Genomic DNA, 14,846 nt, shown 5'->3' on the forward strand with positions numbered 1-14,846 from the left:
TCTTTATTTTCTGGAGATATAAGACTTACTACTCCACTGGAACATGTTAGTAATATTACCTTTCTATATCTGAGCAACAGTTTTTTCTATGACTTACTCAAATGGTGCTCCATCTGTATAAGAACTTTGGGCCAGTCTGCCATTATTGACACCTTGATACCCAGAAGACGGCATGGAGTGTTTAAGAGGAAGGATAGTTCTATTTCATCATATGCTTTATCTACTCAAATCTGAAAGATATTTTTACAGCTATGCTTGAGACTATGTTGGATCTTTGAACTATGTATTTTGGTCCATTTAGGGCAGGCTATGTTGTAGCTCTGTAAGTGCTGATTCAGAGATGTGCGTTCAGACATGGTGGAGAACACGTAGCTTCCTCAGTGACTGCCATGCACTCTCTTACCCTATGTGAGTGGATTCAAGGTTGTTTATCCATAGCAAACAAACTTAAGATGCTCTTAAAATACTGGGAAAAAAAGTGGTCATTCCAATTTCAGGATTTGTCAAATAAAGTTATGATAAAAAGTGTCAGTGGGCATAAAATTATTCATAAACAAGACTTGAAAAATGGTGTTCTCCTTCATCCTAAAAAGCTCTTACATTCTTCATCAAACTTTTCTGTTTGTATGTCTTTTCTGGTTGATTTTGAACAGTTTCAGGAAATTTTGTTTGTTCTTTGTATGTATGTGAAGATTTGTCTAATGGAGTGTGTAGCATGGAGAGTGTGGATAATAATAGGTTATGTTTTCTGTGCTTAAAGATCAGAAGGCATCAAAAAAAGTAGCTAGTGGCAGACTGACTGCAAATGTGGTGATTCTACATAAAATATATAGCTGTGCTGTGGAATGTTGCGGATGCTCAAATTGCATAAAGATTCGAAAAACAAAGGGGCAAATTCACAGCAGGTATCAGCTGAGGGCTGCTACATGCAAAATGACAATCTCTGGCTCAGAAGGTAAATAAACTGAAAGGCTGGGTGAGTATTTCTGGGAAGTATCATTATGGCCTTGTCTTGCTCTGGTACTGATTTCAGGGCATCTGTTATTGGCTGCCTTTAGAGACAGGATGCTTGGCTAAGTGGGTTTTTAGTCTGACATGCTAGAACTGTTCATATATGAAGTTGTTTTGCTAGTTCTTCTTTCAAGGTTTTAAAATTAATAACATAAAACCTAAATTGTGTGTCTTTTTGGTGTATCTTTCTATTAACATTTTTATGTTTATTTATATCTAACCAGAAATTACCAGAGAGCACTCTTAATTGCTCATTTTTGCCATATTTTCATATGTTCTAGTTCAAGGTGTACTTGAACAAAATTAACTTTAATTGCTTGATCAGATGCTTAGTTAAAAAAGCTCATCACTGCATCACATATGTTGAAGAATGCCTCTGGTTTGTTAAGAATGGTAGAGCATTTTCATTTACGTCTCATGGAAGACTGCAGAAATTAGAAGTTTCACCTGTGATGTACAGCCTTTTTACAAAGAGCTGCGCTGTGTTATACCTCCTGACAGGCTGAATTTACTTACTTGGACAAAAGAGTAGAATCATGTTTCTTGTGCTGTACTTTTGTGGGTGCCCCTCTTTGTCCCTATCTGTCAGAAACCTTGGGTGCCTTTTGTTTTGTCAGAAGAGACAAACATATCTTAGAAAGGAAGGATAATGTAGTAGTTTACGAGGACTTGAGAGAGTGAATATTATGTTTTGTATTACTTGCTTTCTATGTTGTTTGGAAAAAAAATCTCTGCATCAGTTTTCCATCTGAAAAATGGAGACTTATTTTCTCTATTAGAAAGGAAGTTATATGAATTCATCAATTCCTATCCTTGAACTATTAGATTTTATGAAGTCATTCATATAAGAAGGAGGGTGGGTAAATAGGTCCTGCTAACTGACTGAATTACATATAGTAATTAGAATGCTGGGAATTAAATCTGCTACAGCTTGTAAGGTAAAGTCTGCTGACACTAGATTACATGAGGAACTGTATAAGTTTAGCAGCTTTTCGCTTTATACATGTCCATAGATCAGTGAGCATGGTATAGAATTGTGATGAATGCTGCAGCCTTCAGAAAAACTGGTTGTTTTTCTCAATCCATTGGCATGGAGGGTAAGAGGTATCTTTTTGGATTAGAGGAATAACTGACCGAGGCAGCAAAAATAAAGGATAACTATTGTTCAGTCTAAAAATAGTGGTTAGAATAGATGGGCCTATCCTCAAAACAATTATGCTTAATAGAAATAAGGGGGTCTGGGGCATGTCTACAAGAACAGGCTGAGAGAACTGGGCCTATTCAGCCTTGAGAAGGGGTGATTAAGGGGGGACCTCATGAATGTCTATAAGTATCTGAGGGGAGAGTGTCAAGAGAATGGAGCCAGGCTCTTCTCTGTGGTGCCAAACAGTAGGACAAGAAGCAATGGGCAGAAATTGATCACAGGAAGTTCCACCTGAATATGAGGAAGAACTTTACTATGCAGGTGACAGTGCACTGGAACAGATTCCCCAGAGAGCTTGTGGATTTTCCCTCACTGGAGATATTCAAGAACCATCTGGACACAATCCTGTGCAATGTGCTCTAGGATCACCCTCCTTGAGCTAGGAGGTTGGACCAGATAACCCACTGTGGTCCCTTCCAAACTTACCCAATCTGATCCTGTGAAATCATTGCTCCTCTTGTTGATCCATGTTGTTCACCTAGATGAAGAAGCTCAATCCAATGTACATTGAATGCAAATAGCTAAAGTTCTGGCATACATTTCTCACTAGCCATTTGTGCACCTCTGTATGTTTTAACTACAAAGTAAAAATAAAACACAGAGTAAATCTTACACAGGTGTAGCTTTTGGGTATTTTTGATCTATGGCCTTCTAGCCTGAGGGGAGAACAATGTTTTGCCATTCTCTTGCCTTGAGAAGGTAGAAATGGTACTTGCCTTAATTTTGTCGGATTTTTCTGTGATGAAGTTAAGTTCCTGAGTAGTTGAACACTTAGATTTTATGTCATTCAGGGAAAATAGACAGTAATTCCAGATACACAGCTCAGCTAATTTGGCAACAGATTACTTCATGCTGATGATAGCTGAGTGTTTGCATTTCAGGGCTTTTCTAGGAGACACATCTACATCATAGCAAGGGCTCTAGTGTTTCCCTTGCAGGGAATAGCATATTGAAAATGAGCCTGGGCAGCTGAATCTAGCACATGGAATAAAAATTGTTTTCTCTCCCTTAAAGTCATCTCCTTCAAATTTCACCATTTTTATATTGTGTTAGCATTGTGGGTATTGGTGAGCAATGGATTTGTGTTAATCTTCTCTACCTTTGTGGTTTTTTAAAATATTACAGCATTCCCTCTCCCCCCAGATCAAGATTTCTTTCCTCATACAGTACTTCTTTCTTCATTCTTTTACTTAACCTATTCTCCACTTTTAGATGAAGACTATACAGTACTTGAGTGGGTTTCCTAGGGGTTTATATAGTGGCAAAATGAGTTTTTTTCACCTGTAAGTGAAGAATTATATGCCGACTCCCACATGAAGTAGCTGTCCTTGCCACTTCTCTATTTTTTTTTCCAGGTTTTTGACAAAGGAGTTAAATAAAGCTGGCCCCAGAAGTGCCCCACTGCTTGCCAGTTTCCATCTTGAAAAGTAGTTATTATTTGCTTCTTATCCACATGAAGTTTTATTCCAATACAGTTGGATAGGAGATTCTGTATAATAATATTTGATATAGAACCTCATGCAAGACTTATTGAAAATTCAAATACATTTGGTGTCCAGTGGATCCCCTTTACCCATGTGTCTATTGACACAGTTACAGAACTGTAGTAGTGAGGTGGGTTTGGCTTTACAGAAGCTATACAGATATTCCCAATATACAGTGTTTATGCATGTGCTCGGTGATCTTATTCATCAGTATAAACTCATTCTTGCTAGGAGTGACGATCAGACTTACACTGATCTTGGTAACTGTGGAGTGAAAGACACTATTGCTTTGAACTGTTGTTTGCCAGTGCCTCTTAAACCTGAACTGTACCCTCCAGCGAAAACAAGTATGACTGCAAATAAAGCATATACATAAGATTTCATAGTTTTTTTTCACAAGTTGTGCTTCAAAAATTGGCATTCAGACCGGTATACTGTGATGACTTGGTAGCTGTTTGCACAGGAGGATTAGGTGCACTGTGGTTAAGGTCCTTTCCTGCTCTCTTGCCTTCCTCCCTGATGTGCAATTTCAGGTCTGCTAAATTGTTTCAGCCTCTGTGAACATGCGCAAAGGAACTGTTCCTCACAAAGTTAGCTTCTTTACCATTTCACCCTTGTCATTCACAAGACTTTGCAGGATAAATTCCTTGCAGCAGTACAGGATTTGAAATGGAGTCATATGTGAGGGCTTTTAATTTATTCACTTTAAGTAAAAGGAGTCATACTGTTTGCTATTCATTTTGACTTTATGTACTACACATAAAGACACCTCAACTTTGACAGCTTTGGTTGGATGCTGATACATCTGTGTTTCAAATCTACAGTAACTGTTTTAGTCAGTGTGTTCATCAGTGTTTTGTTTCTTACAGGCAAGTGAGTTTGATGTGGATAACCTGAGCAAGCCAGAATTGCGAATGCTTTTGAGTATAATGGAAGGAGAACTAGAAGCACGAGACCTTGTGATTGAAGCCTTGCGGGTAAGTTACTGGGTTGTTGTGATTTGCTTTTTGTCTTTCATTTTTAATTCTGTTTTATCACTTCCTTTTTACTGTGCATAGAATATTATTCGTGGAAGAGTAAATTGTGATTTTTAAAATTTTATGTTGACTGAATCTCACTAATCACAAAATATGTTCTTGTTTAATTGTGGTCATTCAGTAATTCTATGTAATTTTGGTATTAAATGCCAACAACATTTCAAAGAAATACATGCAACCCTGCAAAATTACTTCCTCTTTAAATTCTTTTATGTTCTATAGTGTGTTATTTGTGAAAAGAAGGAATAACTTCGAAGGAAAATTCAGTCCATTTGTAATTTGTTCTATTTGATCTTCTACACTATTCAGTGCTTTCATTTTCTATGAGGTGGAAGGAGAGACAAAAATCAGATGGCCATATCCATTTAGGGAAAAGTTTTTGTGGTGTTTGGGTTTTTTTCTTGGTTTACCTTTTTTTCTAATAAAAGGTGAAATAGGGGGTATATACTCTTAGCAGGACTTGCAAGTGTTTGCTAAGGTTTTTACTGTGTTAGGTACATGTGAAGGTTACTTTTCTGCTTCAGAAGGTTGCAGTCTGAAAGGCAATTTAGAAAGTTGAGAAACCTAAACAAAACTGTATTTTAATCAAAATAGGGTATTTTTTTATTACGGTATTAACTTGATTAAATTGATCTGGAACACTATAAAATTTAACAGAGCTACCAAAGAGACTACAGGTTTAGGAGAAAAAACAGTCTTACATCATTCAAAAATATTTATAACTTCATACTTGGATAGAGGGAAATTGTTCCCTTCAGTGTGCTTCAGTGTAGTTAAATGTATCTAATACTGGCTGTTAGTAGTATGTGTAATGATTATCAAGTAGTGTGGGAACATTTGCCAATTGTAATGTCACAGCAACAATTGTAAATGCATTTTTATTCAGTTTTAAGTTGCTTTGTGATGGTTTCAGATCACTTGTTGCAAATGGAGCTTTAAAGTAGCTGTCATTGACGTACTTGCATTAATAACTACAGATTTTATAGGTATAAGACTATGTTATAAAATTCATTTTTCATTTTGTAATGACAATTTTTTGGGGGATTACTGCACTTTGAAGTTATTTGGTGTTTGGCCTTCAGGTATGTGCATGTGTTGAAATGTACTGCCTTTTCATCTAGCTGTTTTACAATTTCACATCTCATTTGCCTGGACTAGGACTTTCTCTTTTCCCTTCCTGCCAGTTAATGCTTTGTAAAAGTGGAAACAATGTGCACATCACATCCGGAATCTAATTTTTTGACTCTTCTAACTTTGAAAGAATGCAAATAGAATACTCAGACAATTTTCTCCTGCATATTCATGAACAAACTAATACACTACATACCAAAGAATGGATATATTGAAATTGAGAAAAAAATTGTAAAAAGGGAAAAAAATTAAAATATAGTAAACATTAGACATTCATGGTAGTGCAGTCTCAGGAGAGAAAAAGTTTATATCAGATTCCCATGCATCTGCTGAAATGAGTAGTATGCACACAGTGATTTTTGATGGTTAATGTAGGTCAATATAAAAAATAGCTCAATTTCACATAGGGTATATAAATGTTGAAAATTGAGGGTTTGGGGTCTATTTGTTTAGGGGGTTTTGTTAGGTGTGGTTTGTTTGGTTGTTTGGGGTTTTTTTCCTTCTGCATCTCAAGTTCCAGTTCCTCTAAACAAAGTCCACATGTAACTCAAATCTTCCTGGCAGCTTGCCTGGTTAGCTGCACTAGTGCTGGAAAACTTAAAAGTTATACCTGCTGAAGAACTGTAGGTTGATATGTTATAGTATGATACTTTTGGAACTTCTGGCTTCTTAGGTGGGAAAACACAAGTCTGCTGGAATCTCCAAGCAGAGCACAAAAGAAGCAGCTAGATGGCCAAATATAAGTGAATAAGAGTATTCCATTGGAATTGTGTTAGATTTGGTACTTTGATTTGTGTCACAAAAAATCAACATCAACAAATTCTGTGTATGTCATGGTCAAGTCAGGGGAACAATATGTGAATAGCAAGGTGAATTTGGTTGTGTTTCTTCAGTGTTGAAAAACCCCACTATATTTAATTTTTACTGGAAACACAGCACAACAGCTTATTTTCTATGTGTGTGTCTGTACCAACATCTGTTGAACCTTTTTCCCAGTTCTGCAAAAATCTGACAAAATGCTAAGCATTTCAGAAATAGTACCATAGAACCTGGCAGCTAGGTAAGAAGATTCATACTGTTGTTAGGGCCATAGTTGAAGGAAAGGCAGAGATTTGTGCTGTCTTTTATTGAGCACTGTATAGGAACTGTAGAAGGCAGAGCTCAGAGATTTTAAGTTATACTATCTCAATTTTAAAAAATATAAGAAGGAAAAAATTTCTGCTGTGGGAGTTAGTTTCGGCTGAATTTTACCTCCCTGAATCTAAGCATTTTGACAGGACTGCAGGTTAATCAATATAACTGGAAATAAATTATACTTTCTATATTATGTCCAAATAGAAAATCCATATAAGATAATTTCTGACTTCCTGTAGCAAGGAATGTGAGTCCTTGAAGAGCAGTGCTTGAATTTTGTAATGAGGGTACAAATATTAATATAATGAAATAGGTAGACCAAAAGACAGAAATTAATACATTCTGTAACAATGCATCATAGCCAGTTTTAAGTTTCATAGCCCATTCTATTAGCTTTACTTAGAAAACTTGCAGTTTAAAAATGCAAGATTTAAAAATAAGGATAAACAGCTTCTAAGAGAGTATAGTGATTACTGTGTAGCTTTTCACAATGTTTCTTTGAAATAGAAATGCATAGTATGTTGAATGCCAGTTTTGAGGTTCCAACTCTTTTGTTAATCATTTTAGAACTACTGGGACATCAGTATTCAATTGTATGAGAAATTCAGTAGTTTAAAGCAAGTCTTCACAAGAGGTTTTAATTCTTTTTAGAAGGATCACATGTTTTGGAATGATCCGATTGTTTCAGAAATTTTCTAAATAACTAGCTGCAATGAAAAGACACTTCATGTCCAAGGCTATAATGGTATCATCCAACATTACTTCAAAACTATGTTCTACTTTTTTCTAGAAGTATATATAATCAAATTGAATGTTGTTTTGAAAGTATTGCAATTTAAAACAAAAATATGTTTTGGTGTTTGTACATTCTATGAGAAAATTCTAGTGATATGGGTAGCTTATAAGAAATTAGGGTCATTATGATAAAGGCCATTTCTTACATGTCTGTATAATACATGTGAATGAACTGCTTGACTGAACCTACCTTAGCATTCCAACCAAGAGCTTTTGAAGAAACCTTCCCTGTTATCCCTAGCCAACTTTGCTTTGCTTTGCCTCACAGACCCCTTTCAGATTGTTTAAGTTGTACCAAGAGCTGAGTTAGCCCTAAATAACGTCTTCTTCCTAAAGGCAGGACCACAGGCACATTCCCAGGGCTGATTGTGTGGCTCTGCAGACTTGCTGTTTTGCTGCACTATCTGCTAATGTTGATGTGGTCACTCTATACTTAGAAATGCCCTTTACCAGGGTTGTAAAGTAAATATAATAGGAAATATGGGTCAAGATTTGGTCTAGATTAAAAAAACCCCTAAACTTTATATCCCCATGTTCACTTTCTAAACCCAGAAATTCTCCAATGCTTTCCAACATCATGATCATTCTTGAATATAAGACAGATGGACCTTACTTGTGAAACTGCCAGATGGGTCATTGTAAAATGCGCTTCTGGAGTCTTTTTCTCCCCAAGGGGCAGAATGCATTTTCTGCTCAAGCTGGTTTGCTTTCAGGTCCTGAGCTGTGCATTGTGAAAGGCTATTATTAGTAAACTTGTATTTCAATTTTGGCAAACAATGATTAAACACTAACAGTATAGTTTAATTCAATCTCATTGAAAACATGAACTGTTTTGATGATAACATATTCTCTACCGCTTTTGCAGTTCTGTCAGTGTATGCGAAGATCAAACAATATTTTAAAAGACAGCCTGAGTGTATCATGGTTTATTGTAACAGTATACTGTGTAGCTATGTTAGATTTTTTTGGTGAGTAACTGAGAATGATATTGGAATTTCTGTGCAAAATGTGGCGCCTTTCATGCCCAGCTCTGCATTTTTGGTAATGAATTAGCTGTTCCTTGAAAAAAAGTATTTGGAAGGAGAGAGCTATAGATACTTGCAACCTATACTTGTATGCTTTGACCTGTCTGCTTCCCAGTGAGTTCTAGCTAGCAAAAGGGCTTCCTTCACTTGGCCAAGACAGACTTTTGCCTACTGTCTGCTGAGATTTTAGTTTTAAAAAAAATGGATTTAGCGGTTAGAGTTTCCACGTCCTTTTAATGTTATTTGTTGTCTTATACATCTTGTCATGGGGTGATACTTGGTTTTGCTTGTACTCTGTAAGCTTGATGTTAAAACAAGAATTATTACCAACACAATAATTGTCAGTTGTATATGAATGGAATTTTTACCCTATACGACTGCACAAAGTCAGCAAGAATTTTACTGTCAGGCTTAGTACTTTTAGAAAGAATTTTGGGGTTATAAGGGTAGAAATCTGGGTGCTATCAGGAAAAAGGGAATAAATCCTTATTGTTTAGTTGTTCTCACATTGACTGATAGGTAGAAAAATTACATGGATATTAAGTGAAATCTGTCAAAGGGAGCTACACCACCTATAAATTAATAAGAACTTACCTGCAGTAGTTGTGCTAAGTTGTGAATTTAAAATGCAAATCTGAACTTGTCCTATAGTTATGAATCCCATGGTGTTCTCATACCACAGAATGGAGCTAAAAGCAGACAGAAGGCAGCTTTAGAGGTTTCTGGCAGCCAGTAAGGCAGCCTGTTTTGTAGCAGGTGTCTTTGAAAAATGGTAATTAGGTAGAAGGAGGAGCAGAAGATGTTAAACTGTGTGTAACAGAAGGTTATTGTTGTAGACAATACAACAGAGACTCTGCGGCACAGAGTCTAGTTGGAGGCCTGTCACTAGGGGTGTCCCCCAGGGTTCCTTACTATGTCCAGTTTTGTTCAACTTATTCATCAGTGACTTGGATGAGGGGACAGAGTTGCCTTCTCAGCAAGCTCACTGCTGATACAAAACTGGGAGCAGTTGCTGATACCTCAGAGGGTTGTGCTGCCCTTCAGAGGAGCCTCGACAGGTTGGAGAGATGGACAGAGCATAACGAACTGAAGTTCAACAAGGGCAAGTGCAGGGTCCTGCACCTGGGGGAGGAATAACCTCAAGCACCAGTACAGGTTGGGCACTAACCTGCTGGAGAGCAGCTCTGTGGAGAAGGACCTCAGGGTTCTGGTGGACAACAATCTGTCCATAAGTCAACGGTGTGCCATTGTGGTTAAGAAGGGATGTCGGATGCATTAGGAAGAGTATTGCCAGCAGGTTGAGAGAGGTGATCCTGCCTCTCTATTCAGCCCCTGTGAGGCCACACATGGAGCCTTGTGTTCAGTTCTGGGCTCCTCAGGACAAGAGGGACATGGAGCTCCTGAAGCGGATCCAGCAGAGGGCAACGAAGATGATTAAGGGACTGGAGCACCTCACTTATGAGGAAAAGTTGAGGGAATTGGGCCTGTTCAGTCTCAAGAAGAGACAATTGAGAGGTGACCTCACTAACATATCAAGTACATGAATGGGAAGTGCCAAGAGGATGGAGCCAAACTCTGCTCAGTTGTGGAAACTAATAGAATAAGAGGTAATGAGCAAAAACTGCTGCACGGGAAGTTCCACCTGAATACAAGGAAGTACTTTACTGTGTGAGCCACTGAGCACTGGAACAGATTGCCCAGAGAGGTCATGGATTATCCCTCACTGGAGGTATTCAAGAACCATCTGGATGCAATCCTGAACCATGTGGTCTAGGGTGGCCCTGCTTGAGTAGGGAGGTTGCACCAGATGGTCTGTTGTGGTCCCTTCCAACCTAACTGATTCTGTGATGGTATGATGGCAGTTATTGGCCTTGGGGACAGAAGTGAACATGAAATTGAAGTCAGATAATGCCTCATTTGCATTGTCATTTTTGTAAGTCTCACCTTTTCCAGAATGTGTTTGGGTTATAGCAGCAGCAGTCACTGGACTGGTTAACTTTGGTGATCTGAGCAATTATGGTATTTTGACATATATAAAGGTCTCTTTGGGAAGCTGCTGAGAAAAGAAGTTTTCAGTCATGTTACAATACTTCTTGTGGCAGTTATTTGCTATTTGCCAAAATGAGACATAACACGCCGAACAAAGCAAACCTTTTGATAAACCTTATTAAATCAGTGCTGTATCTATGCTGTCTCGCTAAGCTTAAGCTTCATTACTCAGGTAAATACCCTTATTCCAGGCTCTCCTGAAACTGGAGACTACAAGTATGAAACTATGAGATTGTTTTCTTGTATGAAAATGCTATAGCCTTGCAGTGAAAACATCCTTTTCATTCTGTTCTTTTCAACAGTGACTGTGTAACAGATCATAGTCTCTTTTTGTTTTTCAAATAAGATCTGAATATCTTTGTTGTTGGCATGCATGTACCTAGTAATCTAGCTGAAAGTATTCTGCTGATTTCTTATTTGGATAATTGCTCTGCCTTTCCCACTTGCTTCCTCTTACCCTTGTTTGATCTTTCTGCATAATCCAACATAAACTAGTGAGTAGAGATAGACACACACTATTTGTAAAAATAATAACAAAAATTCTATGATATTGAAGTAACTGTTTCTCCATTTTTATGGTCTTTATGAATTATACAGCTGTGACTTCATTGTTAGAGAGATTTATTAAAATGTTGTCTCTGTTTGCCATCATTGCTCACATTGCTGACAATGTGAAATGTAACTGGGTCATCCTATCTGTATTATTATGCTAGCTAAAATTTTCCATTTTTTAGATAAGGGAACATATGCAGGATATTTCCTCTATGCAAATAAATGGTACAGTTAATTTTGCTGATAGCAACACTAATGTGCAACTGAATGTATAATGCTTCTTTCCTTGGTTTGTGTATCTTTTCATGCTAGTGTTGCTGAACAAAAAAATCTATCTTGGCTCTTTCAAATAAATTATGATAGTAATTTGTAAAAAATAAGATGAGATTTAATTGAGGTCCTTTTCAACACCTGTGATAATACTCACACAGCAGCAATTACTTTTGTTATGCTTGGGTGCATGTGTTCCCATGCCTTTCTCCCTCCTGCTCAGTTTAGGTGTTGTTCTGACTGGTGGGCAGGTCTTCAGACCTGCTGCTCTCCAGTTTGATGCTGGTGACTGCACACCAGCCAAATCTAGCCCCCTTCACTACAATCCTTCAGCCATTTCTTCAGTGCACTGTGAAACTGCTTATCCCACAGCTGGAGAACTTGTCCAGAAGGATGCTGTGAGGGACAGGATTGAAAGACTTAGTAAAATCCCAAAAAACTACATCCACCACCTTCATCTGCTGGGTGGGTGGCCGGATAATAGAAGGAGGTGGAATTAGTTAAACAGCCCTTTCCCTTTGTGAACCTTTGTTGACTGTGCCTAATGATTTAATTGTAAACTCGTAATTTCTTTACTTTTTCATTAAAATAATTAAAGCTTGGTAATCATGTAATTGGCATGCAATATGGGATAGTGTTTTAACTGAGATATAGATAGCTTGAAAATATGGACACCTAAATGCTCTAAACTAAAAAGAAACAGATGGATTTAGTTAGTTTTACTGTTATGCCATTGGTATTTTTTTTACTGAGCTGAAGAAGCATTTTAACTGCTAAGCATGGAGGTTAAAGTGCTCTTTTTTGGTTAGAGATGAAGTCAGATTTAAGTACTTCAGAAGAATGGCTGACAGATTTCTGTGCAAAGAACTATGAATTGATTTGCATGAATTTGAACTATAAATTTGAACATGCAAAAAAATTCTAGATGACAAATGGTTATTTAAAGTAACCAGAGAGCTCAAGTCTCTTCTATCAGTTGAGATTCATTATCAGCCTGAAAATCTGTATTATTTTCAGAAATAAATGTCTGGGCGGTTAGATAATCAGAGCATCAAGCAGTGATACTTCCTGACAAAATATTGGCCTATAATTTTCAAATGTTTAAGCATCAGACAACAAAGCTGTCATAAAATAGGTCTAATGTAATCTTTATATAGAGCATGTAGATGACTCTTCTCAATCAAAAACACATGTTGTTCCACAACTTGAGCTTTTTCTTCTTCCTCATTTAGAAACTTAGTACAAGGCCTGAATTTCACCTTTTACATCTATGTGAAGCAAAGAATATTTTAGATTCACTGCACTGTTTTTTTCTTGTTGGGACTGATCTGTTAGTAACTGATCTTAGCTTTGTAATACAGCCTTTTCATTTCAAAGTCTGAACCTCAAAGTAGTGAGTTTTCAATACTCTAAGGGAGAAAATTGACAGTGAAGATCTGGAAGCATATGTCTGTCTTTCCTGTCTATACCTCTTCCTTTCTTGGAGGTTTTAGTCAAATAACAGGGAGAAAGGGAAGGAAGTTGTGCTACTTAGAAGTATTGGGGTAATAATAATCCAGTGCTATTGAGTAATACTCTCTTTTTATGGAGTCAGACCCCTAAAAAAATTCAGACTTGATCACCTTGGTTGTATAATTACTCTTCAGTGCTTTCTTTTATATTGTATGCCAGGATTGTTTAAGTGTTAGTTACACAGAGACAACAGTACACAGAGAAATTTTAATTAATTGTTTGGCATGTTATACTTTTCTCAAGTATGCGTTTTAGTGCAGAGAAAAGGCAATTGTGCAGCTTTCTGTAAACAACTTTAATATTTGTACACTTGCATGGAATACAGAAAATCTGGTTTGTTATTTTCATCAGCTGCTGGGCAATATATTTTATGCTTTAACATGATCTTAAATGGAAGCTGCTGTGGATAGCCTCGTAAAACAATATACAGACTTTTATTCAGAGTTTTCTTTCTACCTTGAAAAGTGCTCTTTAAAAGCTTGGATTTAAAGCTGTGTGATTCTTGGGGAAAGGGATGCTTTGTGAACTACAGAGTTTTGAAAACATTCAGTGGGTTGTTGTGAATGAGAGAATAATGGAGCTTTTGCACATTACTCTTAGTTTCGTGCTTGGGATGCCTTTTCTAGAAAAACTGTTTCAATATCATGCAGGCTACTGTACTGTAACAAATTTCATATTTGCATGGCTTCTGGCTGTTATGAAACACTGATCCAAGATAGTTTTGAATGATTTTTATGAGTATGTGTGTCTTATAGTAAGAATTACAAACTGGGTATATTCTCTTTTCTTATTAGTACCTCCACCAAAAGACTTGAATGCTTTCATGATCCTGCTTGGTCATCTGTAAAGAGCATTTTTTATAGTACGAAACAATTACATAGGTGTGTCAGAGCATAGTTGGCCTGTATATTGGTTTTGTTTAACTTTCTGATTGTACCAATTGTATCCTATTTCTCAATTCTTCTACTATTTTCACTCCTTTAGAACTAGCAGCCTGAAATCAATCTTCTGCAGAGAATTTCCACTTTTTCAATCCTTAAAATGTACACCCAAGTTTTTGTCTTATGATACTTGACACTTAACATGGAAACAGACACTCTGAACATAGTGGTCAAATATTTTTCCGATAATATGGCACTCTTTAAAATCTGGCTCACTTGTAGACTTTGCATAGTTATGCACTGTCACTGTGCTGAAGAAAGGAATTAGACTACTGTTAATATTGTAAGGAGAACTTGAGCATCACGTCTTCATTGACAGAAATCATGCTGCAAGATACCATTTCTTCAGCAATCATGGATGTTTGCCTTTCCGTTTTTAGGTTTTCCTATAAAATTTTATGTGGAGGTAGCATCTCATATGATACTTTAAAAACACTCAATTACATCTGCATCCAAAAAAAAAGACAACTAAAATAGCCAAAAAAGCCCCCAAGCCCCATTGTGTAACAACATTGCTCACATTCTTTGAAGAGTCTTTATTAATTAAGCCTAGTAAGGCATCATATCCTCCAGCCTGGTATTTTGCAGGTGTATCTGAAAGTACTGCTTTTATTATGAGTATATATTCATCGATAATTCTCATTTGCTTAAATGAATAGCTCTAGCAAATCACTTCAAGGAACTCTATAATACCACTAAAG

At 36.9% G+C, this 14,846-nt stretch overlaps 1 protein-coding gene across 1 annotated transcript in view; it reads left to right on the forward strand.

Moving 5' to 3' along the window:
- The first annotated feature begins 4,576 nt into the window (after window positions 1-4,576).
- The window catches only part of CTTNBP2 (cortactin binding protein 2), a 61,554-nt gene continuing 51,284 nt past the window's right edge, over window positions 4,577-14,846 (forward strand). The window contains 1 exon segment of the mRNA XM_009071821.1: window positions 4,577-4,676. Coding sequence (XP_009070069.1) covers window positions 4,614-4,676 — 63 coding nt within the window. The 5' untranslated portion in view covers window positions 4,577-4,613.

Source organism: Acanthisitta chloris, unplaced genomic scaffold (genome assembly GCF_000695815.1).
Source record: "Acanthisitta chloris isolate BGI_N310 unplaced genomic scaffold, ASM69581v1 scaffold10470, whole genome shotgun sequence".
Classification (NCBI taxonomy): Eukaryota; Metazoa; Chordata; class Aves; order Passeriformes; family Acanthisittidae; genus Acanthisitta; species Acanthisitta chloris.